The 14,321-nt window shown below is 40.4% G+C and overlaps 1 protein-coding gene across 1 annotated transcript in view; it reads left to right on the plus strand.

The window, feature by feature from the left end:
• LOC140237989 (histone-lysine N-methyltransferase 2C-like) overlaps window positions 1–14,321 on the plus strand; it is a 64,733-nt gene that overhangs the window by 7,479 nt on the left and 42,933 nt on the right. Inside the window, exons 12-22 of the mRNA XM_072317918.1 lie at window positions 274–452; window positions 1,030–1,176; window positions 1,648–1,767; window positions 4,657–4,794; window positions 5,547–5,651; window positions 6,252–6,433; window positions 8,012–8,176; window positions 8,591–8,769; window positions 10,155–10,370; window positions 11,440–11,574; window positions 13,276–13,407. Of these exons, the coding sequence (XP_072174019.1) occupies window positions 274–452; window positions 1,030–1,176; window positions 1,648–1,767; window positions 4,657–4,794; window positions 5,547–5,651; window positions 6,252–6,433; window positions 8,012–8,176; window positions 8,591–8,769; window positions 10,155–10,370; window positions 11,440–11,574; window positions 13,276–13,407 (1,698 nt within the window). The remainder of the gene's footprint in view (window positions 1–273; window positions 453–1,029; window positions 1,177–1,647; window positions 1,768–4,656; window positions 4,795–5,546; window positions 5,652–6,251; window positions 6,434–8,011; window positions 8,177–8,590; window positions 8,770–10,154; window positions 10,371–11,439; window positions 11,575–13,275; window positions 13,408–14,321) is intronic.

Genomic DNA, 14,321 nt, shown 5'->3' on the forward strand with positions numbered 1-14,321 from the left:
CACAATTTCGCTACAAGTACTCGGCAGTATGACTTCCTTAGTTCCCCGTTAAGATCATCCTGTTGCTTGATTTACGCACAATCAAGTGGCAGTCGTATTTGTTGTATTTTGTACAGCTTACTGGACTGGTGGTCGAAGTTTTTCACTCTTGACAGTTTGTTTTCTTGTTTAATCAGCATTATGATGATCATTATTACTATGCAAGGAGATAAATTCTCCTGTGAATTCAGTCTATAAACATCGAACCACAATCTTTCATTGCCACACCTCCAGGGGCATTTGGCAGGAGTCCCAGCCATGCCACAAGCTCCAGAACGCCCCCGTATTTGCCCATTCCAGATGACACATCGCAGGACCTCTCTTTGAGTGCGTCCAGCGTGCAGGAAGACAGCCTGAGCCTGAGCAGCATCGACACGGACTACACCATAGCATCCGATGATAGGAAACCAGAGGTATGGCTTGTCCAGCTTCCCATGGCTTGAATGGTCTGGGAGGAAAGAGGTCTATCCTATATTTCCTTTTTCAGGCTCAATATGCAACATATAACCCCTCTAACTCAGACCCAAAACAATTGCAAAGATTAAAGAGCAAGTGAAGAGCATCCAAGATCATTGGAATGGGGAGTACTGTAGAAATAACCATTTGTATGGGTTTTTGATGAGTGCTTTGACTGCTGAAACAGAACTATTCTGACATGAGGGTCATTTCTACCACTTTTTTTTTTTTTTTTGTATAATGAGCATAAAGTCAGTGCTTTGCTGCCCAGCTTAATGTAGAGAAACATCATCTTGTTAGTAAATCTGGGTAATTGTAATTACCTATTTCATTTGCAACTTATCTCTCTGTGGTCATGCATTACTATGTCCACTTTGTTGTCGTATTTCAGATATCAAATATCTCATAGCAAGTGTGATTTTCATCAATTTGTTTCCTTTAATCTGTTCATCCTTTATGAGCAAATAGCATTCTGGCCAGAAACACCCTCGTATATTCTTGCTACTCCCATTGTGTAATCTTTATATTCATCAGGAGCTATCATCGACTGTGTCGACGACGAGTAAGGGTGTGTCTGTCACCATCGCCCCTCTGGCAAGGCCCCATGGTGGCGGCAAGCCATTGGACAGGCTCAGTCAGCTGGAGAGAATGGGCAGGAGGAGATTTGCTGGAAGGCCCAGGGTAGGTGGCTACATTCTCCCCCTCCCCCTTTCTTTTTTTCTTGATGTGGTGAAACCATCCCTCTCCCAATAAATCATCTTGATCATACTGTAATTCACTGGAAGATTGTCCATCACAAAGATGAAAGTGCCCAAATCAATGTTTTAAGTGCTGTTTTGACAACACAGTTATTAGCATATTTTGCTTCATTTATAATTATCCTAGGCATCCCATGCTTTATATCATACTTCACAGCATGCGATGATCCAATTGATCCTTTATAATTTCGGAATATATAACCTACATGAGATATTTGTAGGACTTTTTGGTGCTTTCAGTAGAGGGTTTTGTTCTTTGTACTGGTGCGACTTCATGATATTATTGGTTATTCATGCAAATTGATTCAGCATGTTATTTTCTGATGATGCATATGACAAGATTATAGAAGACCTAAGTTTCTCATCATTGCATTCCATGTGCATGCATAAACAGGGACGAGGCAGTAGTAGCTATGCAGCTGTGGGCAGAAGGAGAAGGCATGGTAGCCACGTTGCCAAGAGAGGCTCCAAAACCAGGATCAAGATTGCAGCTCTGCCGCCTGCCACACCACAGGTATGGAAACTACGGCACCCTGTAGTGTAACTTGGTGCTAGTTTGTTTGTTTGTTTGTTTGTTTGCTTGCTTTGCCTTTGCAAGAGCATGAATCACAAAGTTCTGTTTTCTCGCACTTTTGCTGTGAGAAGTAGTTGGGGGAACTCTGTAATGCAGTGTTTGCAACAAACCGTACCATACCCATGTCAGAGGAGTGCTCAAATGCTCCTGAAGTGTACTATACTGATTTGTACTGAGCCAAAAGTGGACAATTTCCTGATGTGTTCCGAAGCGTACCAAAACTGTACCAGGAGTTGGCATGTGAAGAATGCATGTAACACTCATATATTATGTCATAATGCATAGAGTTCATTTCCTTTGTTTGGGACATATGTAAGTAGTTTTAGCGTGAAAGGTGAATGAATCTGTTGCTATAAAATGTGAGACCCATTCTGACAATTATATGTGACTGTGCACCACAAAACAAACAAAAAGTTGCACCCCTTGATTTTAAGTGAGGACTCAAAAAAGGTGAAATGGCAACCAAGTCAATCTTGAGTTTTTCATATTTTCTGACAGAGCTATCCTTCTTCTACGTTATTCTTCAGTTTTGTATCTTAACATGAATGGGAAACTCTGTTTTTAGGAATTTTTCTACATCCCTTTTGGGGGGAAGAGTAGAATGATCAGGTATGACTTATAGGCCGCTTTTCATGTCTTGAAATCTTTTGCACGCTCTTCACTTTCAAGTCTAATAACTTTTCAAAGGATGACGCTACTGCTGTGAAAGTTAGCATTAATCCTGGACAGAATGTGCTAATAAAACATGCTTAATTTCAGCTTAATCTGATAATCCCTTCATTGTTGTTGCCCCAGTGGTTTACATCCTGTGTTTTGTCCCTTTCATGGCACAGCTAGCACGGCGTGGTAAAGATTAACCCTAATCAGGCTGGGCTTTTTTGGCTATGCTATATCGGGGGGGGGGGGGGGGGGGGGGGGGGATCGCTAAAATTTGTCACAGACATTTTTCGAAGCATTATTATGCTAAAATAAATTAATTTCGGCCATTCTAAGTGAAGATATGAATTTTTATGTGAATTAATTGAAAAAACACAATTTGCATTGGATTTGTACACAAAATCATGTTTTGGAACAATTTTGGGGTTGACAAATTTTTTTCGAACGGGCCTCGCGTCAAAACGGTACGCGCGGGCGCAACAATTTGGGTCTCAAAAGTTGCGCGATACTTGAAAGAAAAAAGTCATGAAACATCGCGGTGGGAGCTTATCGCGTTGCGAAGATATTGCGCGAAACATCGAGGGGGGGGGGGGCGGATTCCGCCCCCCCCCCAGCCTGATCAGGGTTAAGCGCTTGAATAGACCGTGTACTCCAGAGCCTCTTTTCTCAGTTCACGCTTTTCCAGAGTGTGTGCTTTCTTTCCAGTATTTAGGTAGGTTAGGGGAGTCCATTTGAATTGAGTAAAACATCATTTTAAAGCTTAGAGTTTGCTCTTTCAGAGTCTGCCCTTCACTGAAAATCCATGTTTGGTGACTTTTTGTTGGTTTTGTGGTGCAGGGTCACGTATAAGAAGTTTGCTTTCTTCCTCAGAGCGTTTAAATACTCCAAATCTGGCCCAGTCCAGTACAGTTCGTTTGGGTTCAGTTTGCTTTAGTTTGCTTTTGAGTGCTCAAATGCACCCCATGTTGGAAGTTGTTTGTAAATGCCATAATTAAAGAATTTGGTACTGAGGGCAAGCATTCTTTTAGCGGGGAAGTTTTCAGAGAAAGGGAAAATATATGTGCACTTGATTAATTATCAGCTCGTGATAACCAGCTGAAGAAGGAATGCAGTAACACAGGTCAGTGTACTCAATAACACATGAGCTCATGGCTGACTTAATGCTTCACAGGCGAGTTTAAAAGAGTGTTCGGTATACGGGCTATTTTGTTTGCTATGTCCATAGCGAGGTTTTCCTCACATTGGGAACCTTTTGTGAACAAGCAACTGGAAAGAGAGAGAGAGCTCAGCATGACTTACCCCAACCATTGTATGCTGAATAAAAGAGGAGCCCAGCAGGGTTCCCCTGTCCTAATCCCATATGAATAGCAGAGTCCAGGAGGTGAACCTACATCCTGGATTTGGGGTCAAGCCTATTGTTTTGTGCCGTTCATAGAAGCCCTCAATCTCATGAGTGTATGGGCATGTGCATTATGTGTTCATGAAAGGGGAAAAGATCAGATAGCTTAGGTACTAGCTTCAGATATTTCAGATTTCTCCTATGAGATGAAAGTGCAGGATAGGACTCCCCTTGTCTTCTGGGATTGGGTTGTGGTATGGTGATTACCTCTACCAAGGAGATGATGTTTTTGCTGGCATTGGTTTGCCTGTCTTGTCTGTCTGTGTGCAAAATAACTTGGAAAGTTGTGAACGGATATGAATTAAACATACAGGGAAAGTCAGAAATGACACAACTAACAGATAATTAAAATTTGTTAGCGATCCAGATTTTTTTTTTTGTGTGTGACATTTTTGAAGGATTGGTATCTTTGGCAAGTAGTGTCAATAAACTTGGGGGTTCAAGCTGCGCGTATTTGAGGTTTGCATATGTGCACTGAGCGCCCGATCGAGGGACAGCTAATGCAAGGGGCAGATGGTTGAGGTAAACAATTTGGCTTGTTTCACTGGGAAATTGGGCAATTTTCAGCATTTTATGTGTGAATTGGTGTTAATGAGATGCCTGGCGGAGGTCTGTGCTCTCCGAGTGCTTTTCTAGTTTGTTTTGTAATGGCTCTATCTTTTTCAAGCTATGGGTAACTCCCAGTTGTCGCATACAAAAACAAACCTGTAAAATGTAAAGGGGATATTACAAGTGACTAAAGCAGAAGGAATCCATGTGTTTTCATTCCGCAGCCATCCACTCAGGTTGTGCCAGCTGAGCCTGTGGTGGTTGAGAAAACGACCAGTGCCAAAGAGAAGGACGAAGAGGACTCGTCCATGCACACCACAGTCGTCCTGTTCTCCATGGAGGACAAGTTCACATCCACCCAGGTAGGAGATGCCTCGTGTGTATTCAGTCTCTGATTTGTATTTTTAACTTCTTTGGGGTACTTGAGTCTGTTGTCCCTATATGAACACTCATGATCATCAAAGCTATTCAATTGCCTGCTTGTGACAAGGACTGTGTGTGCCTAATACGATACATATGGGGTGGGAGGTGGGGGGGAGGTAACATTGAACTGAGAGGAAGAGAGAGATATATATAGGCAGCATGGTCAAAACCTCAGCTATATATGCCATGTATGTGTTCTATATTTGTGTTCTCACTGAATGTGTGGAATGCTTGTTTGTAAAAAAGAATGTATTTAAACTTTGAAGCTGGGATGAATCAATTGATGAAAGAGACAAGAGATTTACCAAAAGGGATGACATGTTTTGAAGCAAGATTTTACTGTATGGCAGTTTGTTTGTGATTTTGTAAAAAGATGCCAGCATACATTGATTGTTAATCTGCAACGTCATTTATCAGTAGGAAACGGGTTAGGTTTCTTAGCAGTTGACGCATGTACCACCAAATGTAGGGATAGAATTATGAACAAGTGACAAAAATTGGTCTTGACTGGAAATATTAATCAAAATTATGAATGAAGAAGTAAGGATTTGTATTATAGATCACTTTTTTTTTTTTTTTTTTTAAGAAACCCATGTTGTGCTAGATTTTTTATTTAGTAACTTACTCTTCAAACACCATCATGTGTAAGCTTACAATGATGCTAAGTTTCATGACTGATATTTCTTCGCAGGACATGTGTTTGAGCTGTGGCAGCTTTGGATTGGGACCAGAGGGACGGTTATTAACGTGTTCGCAATGTGGCCAATGCTACCATCCGTATTGTGTCAACATCAAGGTATGTGTCTGCCCTTCTATATTTGAATGTTAAGGGAAAGGGAGCTTACTGTTAGATGATACAAAAATTGTGTTCTTGCATGGCATTAGCATTTCGGTAATGATGAACAACAGTGAAGCTTTGGCAAATAATTTACGACAAATAACAACACTGATATCTTACTTTTACATGGGAAACATTGATTTTGCTTTGATTTATGTAGCATGTCTACATTGTGCAAATAATCAGGTATAAAAGATTAGTATTTTTTTTTTTTTGTGGGTCTTCATTTTGAAAGCATATCCTTGTTTGCGTAGGAATTACGATATGTGACCATTGAAGCATCACAAAAGCAACAAAAATCGTTCGCCCAAATTAACGTTACAAATCAAAATAGGTGAAGCGGGTCACGTTGTATGTCTCGAAAATTTCATATTTTCTGAAAGAGCAATTCTTCAACATTATTCTCAAGTTTTGGCATTTATTATTTATTCTTCCAGTTTGCATGTGTATTCAAGGGTTGTTCAGTTGTGCTCAGAAAGACAGAAGGTGAAACGGTAAAACAGCAGTGCATTTTTAGTTTTGTGTCACCACAAGTCCTGGTATTTCTTTCGAATCCAGATCACGAAGGTGGTGCTGTCCAAGGGCTGGCGCTGTCTAGACTGCACCGTGTGTGAAGGCTGCGGAAAGTCGAGCGATGAGGCCAGGCTGCTGCTCTGTGATGACTGTGACATTAGCTACCACACCTACTGCCTGGACCCGCCGCTCCAGACCGTGCCCAAGGGCGGATGGAAATGCAAGTGGTAAGTTTGCCACCAACTCTGATAGTCTACCAGCAGTGTATGGATCAGACAGGTATCATATATGTCACCTATCACAAATTTCAGCCTTGTGCACACCATCGCATTGTTATTTTTATGCCTCCACCCGAAGGATGGCGGAGGCATTATGTTTTCGTGTTGTCCGTCCGTCCTTTTTTCTTTTAGTGGAAAATTGAGCAAAGAAAAGGGGATTCCATCGGGATTTTTTTTATTTTGGGAGATTTTTTCTTAAGTTGGAAGGGAAAAATTGAAATTGGGAGCATTTATTGAAGTGCTTATCAGTTAATCTTCAGAAACTTATCAGCTGTCCGTTTGTAGACCATAGTGTGATTACTCTGTAATATCTACACTAATAGAACATCATACCTGGGACAGAAAAATTGCATGAAATCTTCTGTGTGATGATGGCAAAATGCTGTTTGAATTGGTATTAACTTGCAAGGAAGTAATGTTGTGTCCAGTAGGAGAAATCTATAAGATTTCATGCTGTTAATTTTTTCTTGTCACCAGAGCCATGTCTATTTCTTAATCTGTTGGTGTCAGCTCCTTTGCTGGTGTGATGAAAACTGCACATTATATTTAATTTTCTCCTTAAGATTAGCAAGAGATTCAACAGCTCATTTGCTGTCACTTTGCCTGTCCTCTTTTTTATACCCCCGCCAAACGAAGTTTGAAGGGGGTATATAGGAATCAGCGGACGGGCGGTCGGGCGGTTGGTCGGTCGGGCGGTTGGTCGGGCGGTCGGTCGGGCGGTCGGGCGGTCGGTCGGTCGGGCGGTCGGTCCGTTGCAAATCTTGCGTCGCGAACTACTTCCTCAGTTTTCAACCGATTCCCATAAAACTTGGCACAGATGTGTGCCTTGGGTTGTAGATGTGCAAGACGTATTTTTTGACAGTACCCAAAAGTACGTTGCCATGGTAACGGCATATTATGGGCAAAAATGGGTACAAATCTTGCGTCGCGAACTCCTCCCACAGTTTTTGATCAATTTTTATGAAATTAGGTACAGATGTTCATCTGAATATGTTAATGTGCAAGACACATATTTTCGCAGTGGCAAAAAGTGCATTGCCATGGTAACGGCATGTTATTGGTAAAATATAGGGCAAAATGCTTCATGGCAAAACTGCTTCATCAGTGTTCTTCCAATTCTCATGGAATTCATATTGAATGTTTGTCTTAGGATATAGGTCAGCATGACACATTTCTTGACAGTGACAAAAAGTATGTTGCCATGGTAACAGCTCACATATTATGAGCCAAAATGATGGAAAATTTTGTGTTGCAAACTACTTCCTCAGTTTTTGCCCAATTTCCATGAAACTTGGTACAGATGTGTGCCTTTGGTTGTAGATGTGCAAGACGCATTTTTCGACAGTACCCGAAAGTACGTTGCCATGGTAACGGCATATTAATGGCAGAAGATCAAGGAAAGATCTTGCGGATTTAACTTCTTCCTCAGTTTTTTGACCAAAGCTTATCAAATGTTGTTTTGACCAAAGCTTATGAAATGTTGTTTGGCGGGGGTAACTTTCTAGTTTAATTTTAATTTTTTCCCAGGTGTGTTTGCTGTACTCACTGCGGGGCAGTGACACCGGGCAACAACTGTGACTGGATGAACAACTACACCCAGTGTGGTCCCTGCGCCAGCCTCTCCCATTGCGCCATCTGCTTCAAGAGCTACCGGGACGGAGAGCTCATTTGCCAGTGCTCTCATTGTGAAAGGCAAGAAGCACTGATTTCTGTTGTCTTTATCATCAATGCCTCACCTCTGTGGGCTTGACGTATTACTGTATATGCCGTTATTTTCGCGTACAGATATTTTCGCGAATGAGGTCATAGACATTTTCGCGAGATGTTGTTTTCGCGAATCGATGCTGACGCTTACGTTAATGCTCTATTAACAAAGCGCATGGAGACAATTTCGCGTGTTGTTAAAGATGCGAACATCCTTTTCCTTCTTATACTGATTATTAACTCGTTGAGGACGAGTCCCAAGTATACTTGGGCAAGTGTCTATGGGAAATGCGCATTGTACAAATATCAGCCTGTCCTTAACGGGTCAAGCTCAGGAGTTTCCCCATTTCACTGTACATTTTAATATTAATGTCTCTCTTCTTTTCTTTTTTTTTTACGCAGGTGGTTACATGCGATCTGTGATGGCATGTACACAGAGGATGAAGTGGAGCGAGCCATGGACAAGGGCTACATCTGTCTTCTATGCAGACCGCTCTTTCCGGAGCCAGAACCTCAGCTTCCAGAACCCAGCCATGAAGATCCAACTCCCAAAGTACCCAAACTAGCAATAAAGGAACCAGGTAAGGCAGGAGAGGCCACTGAGATTGCGTGATATATGCAGATTCACTTTTATGTTGAAACTGCAATTCATCTCCCTATCTTCGGAGATTCATGCCATATGTGTGACCATGCATCACAAAACCAACCAACAAAAAGTTGCACCCTGGGAAGACTCAAGGTGAAACTGGTCAACCAAGTCAATCTTGAGTTTTTCATATTCTCTGAAAGAGCTATTCTTCTACATTATTCCTAAGTTTGGGATCAGCAGTTTTTTCTGCAACCCTTTTTTTTTTTGTAGAGTAGTGTGATCAGGTATGTTGTAGAGGCCCCTTTTCATTTCTTGAAAATCCTTTGCACACTCTTGACTGTCAACTCTAAGAACTTTTCAAAGGGTAATGCTACTGCTTCGAAAGTTGGCATTAATCATAGAAAGAATGTGTTGATAGAGCTTTCTCAATTTCAGCTTAATCTGGTAATCCCTTCATTGTTGTTGCTCCCGTGGTTTACATCCTGTTTTTTTGTCCCATTCATCACACAGCTGGCACGGCTTGGTAAAGATTAAGCACTTGAATAGACCCTGTAATTCAGAGCCTCTTTTTTTCAGTTACACTTTTCCAGAGTGTGTGCTTTCTTTCCAATATTTAGATAGGAGAGTCCATTTGAATTGAGTTATACATCATTTTATAGCTTAGAGTCTGCTCTTTAAGGCTCTGCCCTTAACTAAAAATCAGTGGATGGCAACTTTTTGTTAAATTTGTGATGCAGGGTCACATATATATTTTGTACATTCCTAGATGATATATTTCAGTCATTCCATGCTGATGATTGTGAATTAGTATCTCTAGTTAGTGGTACTGCTGTGCTCATGATGCATTGAATTCAGGTCAATAATGTTCTGCATGCATTTATCAGTAATCTGCTTTCTTCTTTTATGTTATCTCGTATCTTTTAGTAATATGCATTTACATACTTGCCAACTAGTAAGATTTTATCAGATTCAGTAAGATTTTTTTACGTTAAAAATAGCAAAATCAGATTTTCTGTCAGAGAAATCAGATTTTTTAAAAATATTTAGATATACCTTTCATGTGTATTTTCTGAAGATTTGACCTTAAGTAAGATTTTTGACTTCAGTTTGCATATGAAATAAGAGTTTTGCAGTCCACGAGTAAGATATTTCATCTTGAAATGTTGGCAGGTATGCATTTATACTGCAGTGATTTCTTAGAGCTATATACTACCCCACGAATCTGTGAGCCACATCCAAACTTGTAAAGAATGAAATATGAAGAAAAATACAATACGATAGAGAAGGATGCATGCACAACTTTGTGAGGTAACATTTCATACCTATTTCAACTCGGTTTTATTTATTTATTTTATTTATTTTTGTTTCCTCAACAAGAAGTCAGCAAACAGTTCTCAGTGGAGGGGGTGAGTCTGACCGAAAGTGGCTTCAAGCAGATCAGCAGCCTGGCCATGGCTCGCACCCACAAGAGGTCTCGCAGGAGATCAAGCATTAAGATCGGCAGCCTGGCCCTGCTGAGGAGCCTGGCGGACCCCAACTCGGAGATCTCCAAGATTGCCGATCAGGAGTACGATCCGGAAGGTCTTGGGAGAGGTAAGGGGGTCTATCTCTGCCATTTGACATATCTCCCTCATCTGTCACCATACTTTCATTGATTTCACTTTGGGGGGGGGGGGGGGGGGGGATAGAGAAATCATCAAGAAAAAGAACAAAACAAAACAGCATGAAGCAGGTTGATTTTGTCATGTTTTCTTGTTATTGCAGGCAGCTGCCAGATGATACTTCATAAATGATACATCATTGCACATACCATGTCACATTTCTCTAATGTTGGGCCTGTTTGTCATTAGTAACTGAATGTACGATTTAGTATTATGTGAATAAGATTATGAAACCTTAATTTCTGTCTCTTCCCAACAAAGAGACTTTAAAGGTCATCAGTATGCCTGACATTGACACATCCAGATTATTTAAATATGTAAACATGAAGTTGCCATGACATCTCTGCATCTTAATAATAATAATAATAATAATAATAACTATTTCTTATTGAGCGCTTTTACAGGACCTGATCAAAGCGCTGTACATACATCAACAAACAACATTCACAAAGCATAGGAACATACTTAGTAGTTACAATTGAAATAGTTCAGTCTTGAGTTTCCTTCTAAACATTTCCTCTGCATCACATAGACGGAGTTGTTTTGGTAGAGTGTTCCAGACAACAGATCCAGCATATGAAAATGTACGTTCGAAAGCTTTGGTTTTTGCTTGTGGGATTTGTAGGACTGTCTTATCATCTTGGTAAAATCAGAAGTGTGTATTGATAATTGCTTCAAAAAACGGCTCAAAATAGTTCTATTGAACTAATGTAAAAGGCATGCAACAAATGTGGAAAGCATGCCTCACCCATTATTCCTCTTAAATTGTTCTCTGTTGCCTCTTTCTTGCTCGTGACCAGTGTTCAAAAAGATCCGAACAGAGTGATTTCAAAGAACAATTCCCAACACTCCAAAGAGTTGCTACTTTTTCCTGAGAGGCAGGGGCCTGGAAGGCGAGGTCTTTAGTTAGTGTTAATCCGTTTTGTCAGTTGTAGATTGAGTGCTTGACCAGCACTGGCATTTTTACGTGTGTGTGTCTATGTGACCATTTCATTGTTCAGATCCCGATACCTGGAAGGGACCTAGTCACTTTGATCGACACGAGAGCAGCGGAGGAGAAGGAAAGCATCACCACCACCACCACCACCACCACCATGACAAGAAGAAGTCAAAGCATAGAACAACACTGAGACCAGGTGAGATTTCGAGTGTGGTAATCCAGGTAAAAGATGTCATGTGTTTGCTCTATCTGTGTGTTTTTCTCCTTGTTAGCATTCGTGTTTTTGATGTCTGTCCAATACTAAGGTGCTATTTAAAGATGATTAGAACAAAGATGTGAAAGGTGGTGATTTTTTATGCCTTCGCCACGAAGTGGTGGCGGAGGCATTATGTTTTCGTGTTGTCCGTCCGTACATCTGTAAGTACATCCGTACGTACGTCCGTTTACGCAATAACTTGAGTAATATTGACTGGAATTTTACCAAACTTGGTCCAAGTATAAAGTATGATGGGGCAATTACCTGATTAGATTTTGGGTGAAATCAGCTGAAGACCAAGGTCAAAGGTCAAGGTCAAATTATCTGTTTACACGATAACTCAAGACTGGATCAAGCAAATTTCACCAAACTTTGTCCGAGGATGATGTATGATGGGACAATTACTTGATTAGTTTTTGAGTGAAATCGGACAGAGGTCACAGGTCAAAGATCAAGGTCAAATCGTAAAATTTATCTGTTTGCGTGATAACTCAAAACTGGATGAAGCAACTTTCACCAAACTTGGTCCAAGGATGAAGTATGATGGGGCAATTAGTTGAGTAGTTTTTTAGTGAAATTGGCAAGAGGTCAAAGGTCAAGGTCAAATGCTAAAAATGTTGCTATTTCCCCCATATCTATGCAATGCCCAAAGGTATTTTCTTGAAACTTAGTGAAGACTTGTACTAATGCGTAATTATTCTCTAGAGAGAGTTTCATGTCAGAAGGTAAAAGGTCAAAAGGTCAAAGGTCAGGTGAAAATGTTACAATTTCACTTTTCTCGCAAATGGTTCGATGTATCTTCATGGAACTTGGTACATATGCATGCATTGACTGCCAGGGGATTAGCTAGGGAGTTTAGGGGTCATGGGTCAATACTCAATAGTCAAGGTCAAAGGTCAAGGTCAACTCCTTAAAAATTACACTTTTTCTTCCATACCTTGAAAATTATTCAATGCATAAACTTATATAAGGGTTGGTTAAAAGTCAAGTAAAAATCCTCAATTCCCCAAATACTTGGACATGTACCTGCACTCTTAGACGATTAAAGCAAACCTAGTTCAAGGAAAGTGAACATTCAAGACATTTCTGACAAACCTGTCATTTCAATGTTTTGCCAGTTATGTGAAACTGTCATCACACATTGTGAAGACATTTCACTATACACGTATTGGGCGAATCATGCATTATGGCGGAGGCATACCAATCGCCATAGAGACATTTCTAGTTTTTTTTTCTAACGTGAAATTTTGGTTAAGATTCAGTTCATTTAAAGGTAGATATAATTTAAATCCGCAGGAAACATTCAGATCTAACGTTTGAGGAGCGTATACATATGGAACCGTGATTTTTCTGTCCCTTGATCAGCTTTGCAGGCACATAGGTTTTAACACCAGAATGATTACGCAATTGAATGTTGAGGAACATTGTCGTATTAAAAATGTTCATTTGTCAATGAGAGTTACTATAGAATGATTTAATGCAAATCGAAGTAAGGATCTGAATGCAGAAACAGAAAGCCTTATGTCATGCTGAATCAACTGAAAGGCTTCCGATGCTATGCAGTTATTTGACCGTAGTGTCCCTCTAGTGCTTTGTTCTGGATCGAGTCATTCAAGTGTCATTTGCTGTGTCACCGTGTAGGTGTTGGTGGCTTCATAGCCAAGCCAAGGGGCTTTCATTCACACAAGGAAAACACAATGGCTTCCATCAGCAGAAGCTTATCAGAAGGGGGAGCTACAGAATCCATGGATACCTCACGGGAGATCTCTGATGGTGAGCACTTTTACCTTAATTTTTTGTCCAGTGTATACTAGAGCCACCTCAACACCGTGCTGATACCTTTCCTCAGAGTTCTTTGAAGCAAAACTGATTTATGTTTACATTAAAGGGGAAGGCTAGTAACTGGTCAGTGGGAATCAGTGGAAATGCTTGGAGATGATTGTGGCAATCCTTATGGGATTCATTCAAGAGTTCATTGTATATCTATTGTTGTGTGAAAATGATTTGCTTCAGAACGGTCTCATATTCAAGTAATGTGCAGATTAATGCTCCGTCACTGACCAGGGACGCTAACCTGGAAGCATTAAACCGCACATTACTTGAATATGAGACCATTCTGAAGCAAATCATTTTCACACAACAATAGATATACAATGAACTCTCGAATGAATCCCATAAGGATTGCCACAATCATCTCCCAGCATTTCCACTGATTCCCACTGATCAGTTACTAGCCTTCCCCTTTAAAACCTCTGACATCAATATTATGCAAGTGCTTGCCAAGCATAGGCAGCTGCTGTAATTTCATAAATACTTGAATTGATCAATAGCTCAATCACTTTTGATTGGCAGTTTATTGTTATCATATCACAGTGTCTAGATCACATTTATGATAGCACTTTGGGCTGCTATAATGAAAGCCAGTACAGTGAAGGGCATGACTCAACATGACTGTCAAAATGCTACCACATTAACTATGAGTTCTGATGTGCAGTTTTTTATACATGTTTGTTACAATATGATGATTCCAGTGTATCAGATATAGCACAACCTCTTCGTCTTGCAAATGCATGTTTATCTAAGTCAATTTACTAGCACTATCACATACAATGTATGCTCTTAGACTTCAATATCATGATTTCTGAAGTACTTCTGTTCACCAGTTTTTCTCAATAAACTTTGTTATT

This window comes from Diadema setosum, chromosome 14, assembly GCF_964275005.1.
Source record: "Diadema setosum chromosome 14, eeDiaSeto1, whole genome shotgun sequence".
Taxonomy (NCBI): domain Eukaryota; kingdom Metazoa; phylum Echinodermata; class Echinoidea; order Diadematoida; family Diadematidae; genus Diadema; species Diadema setosum.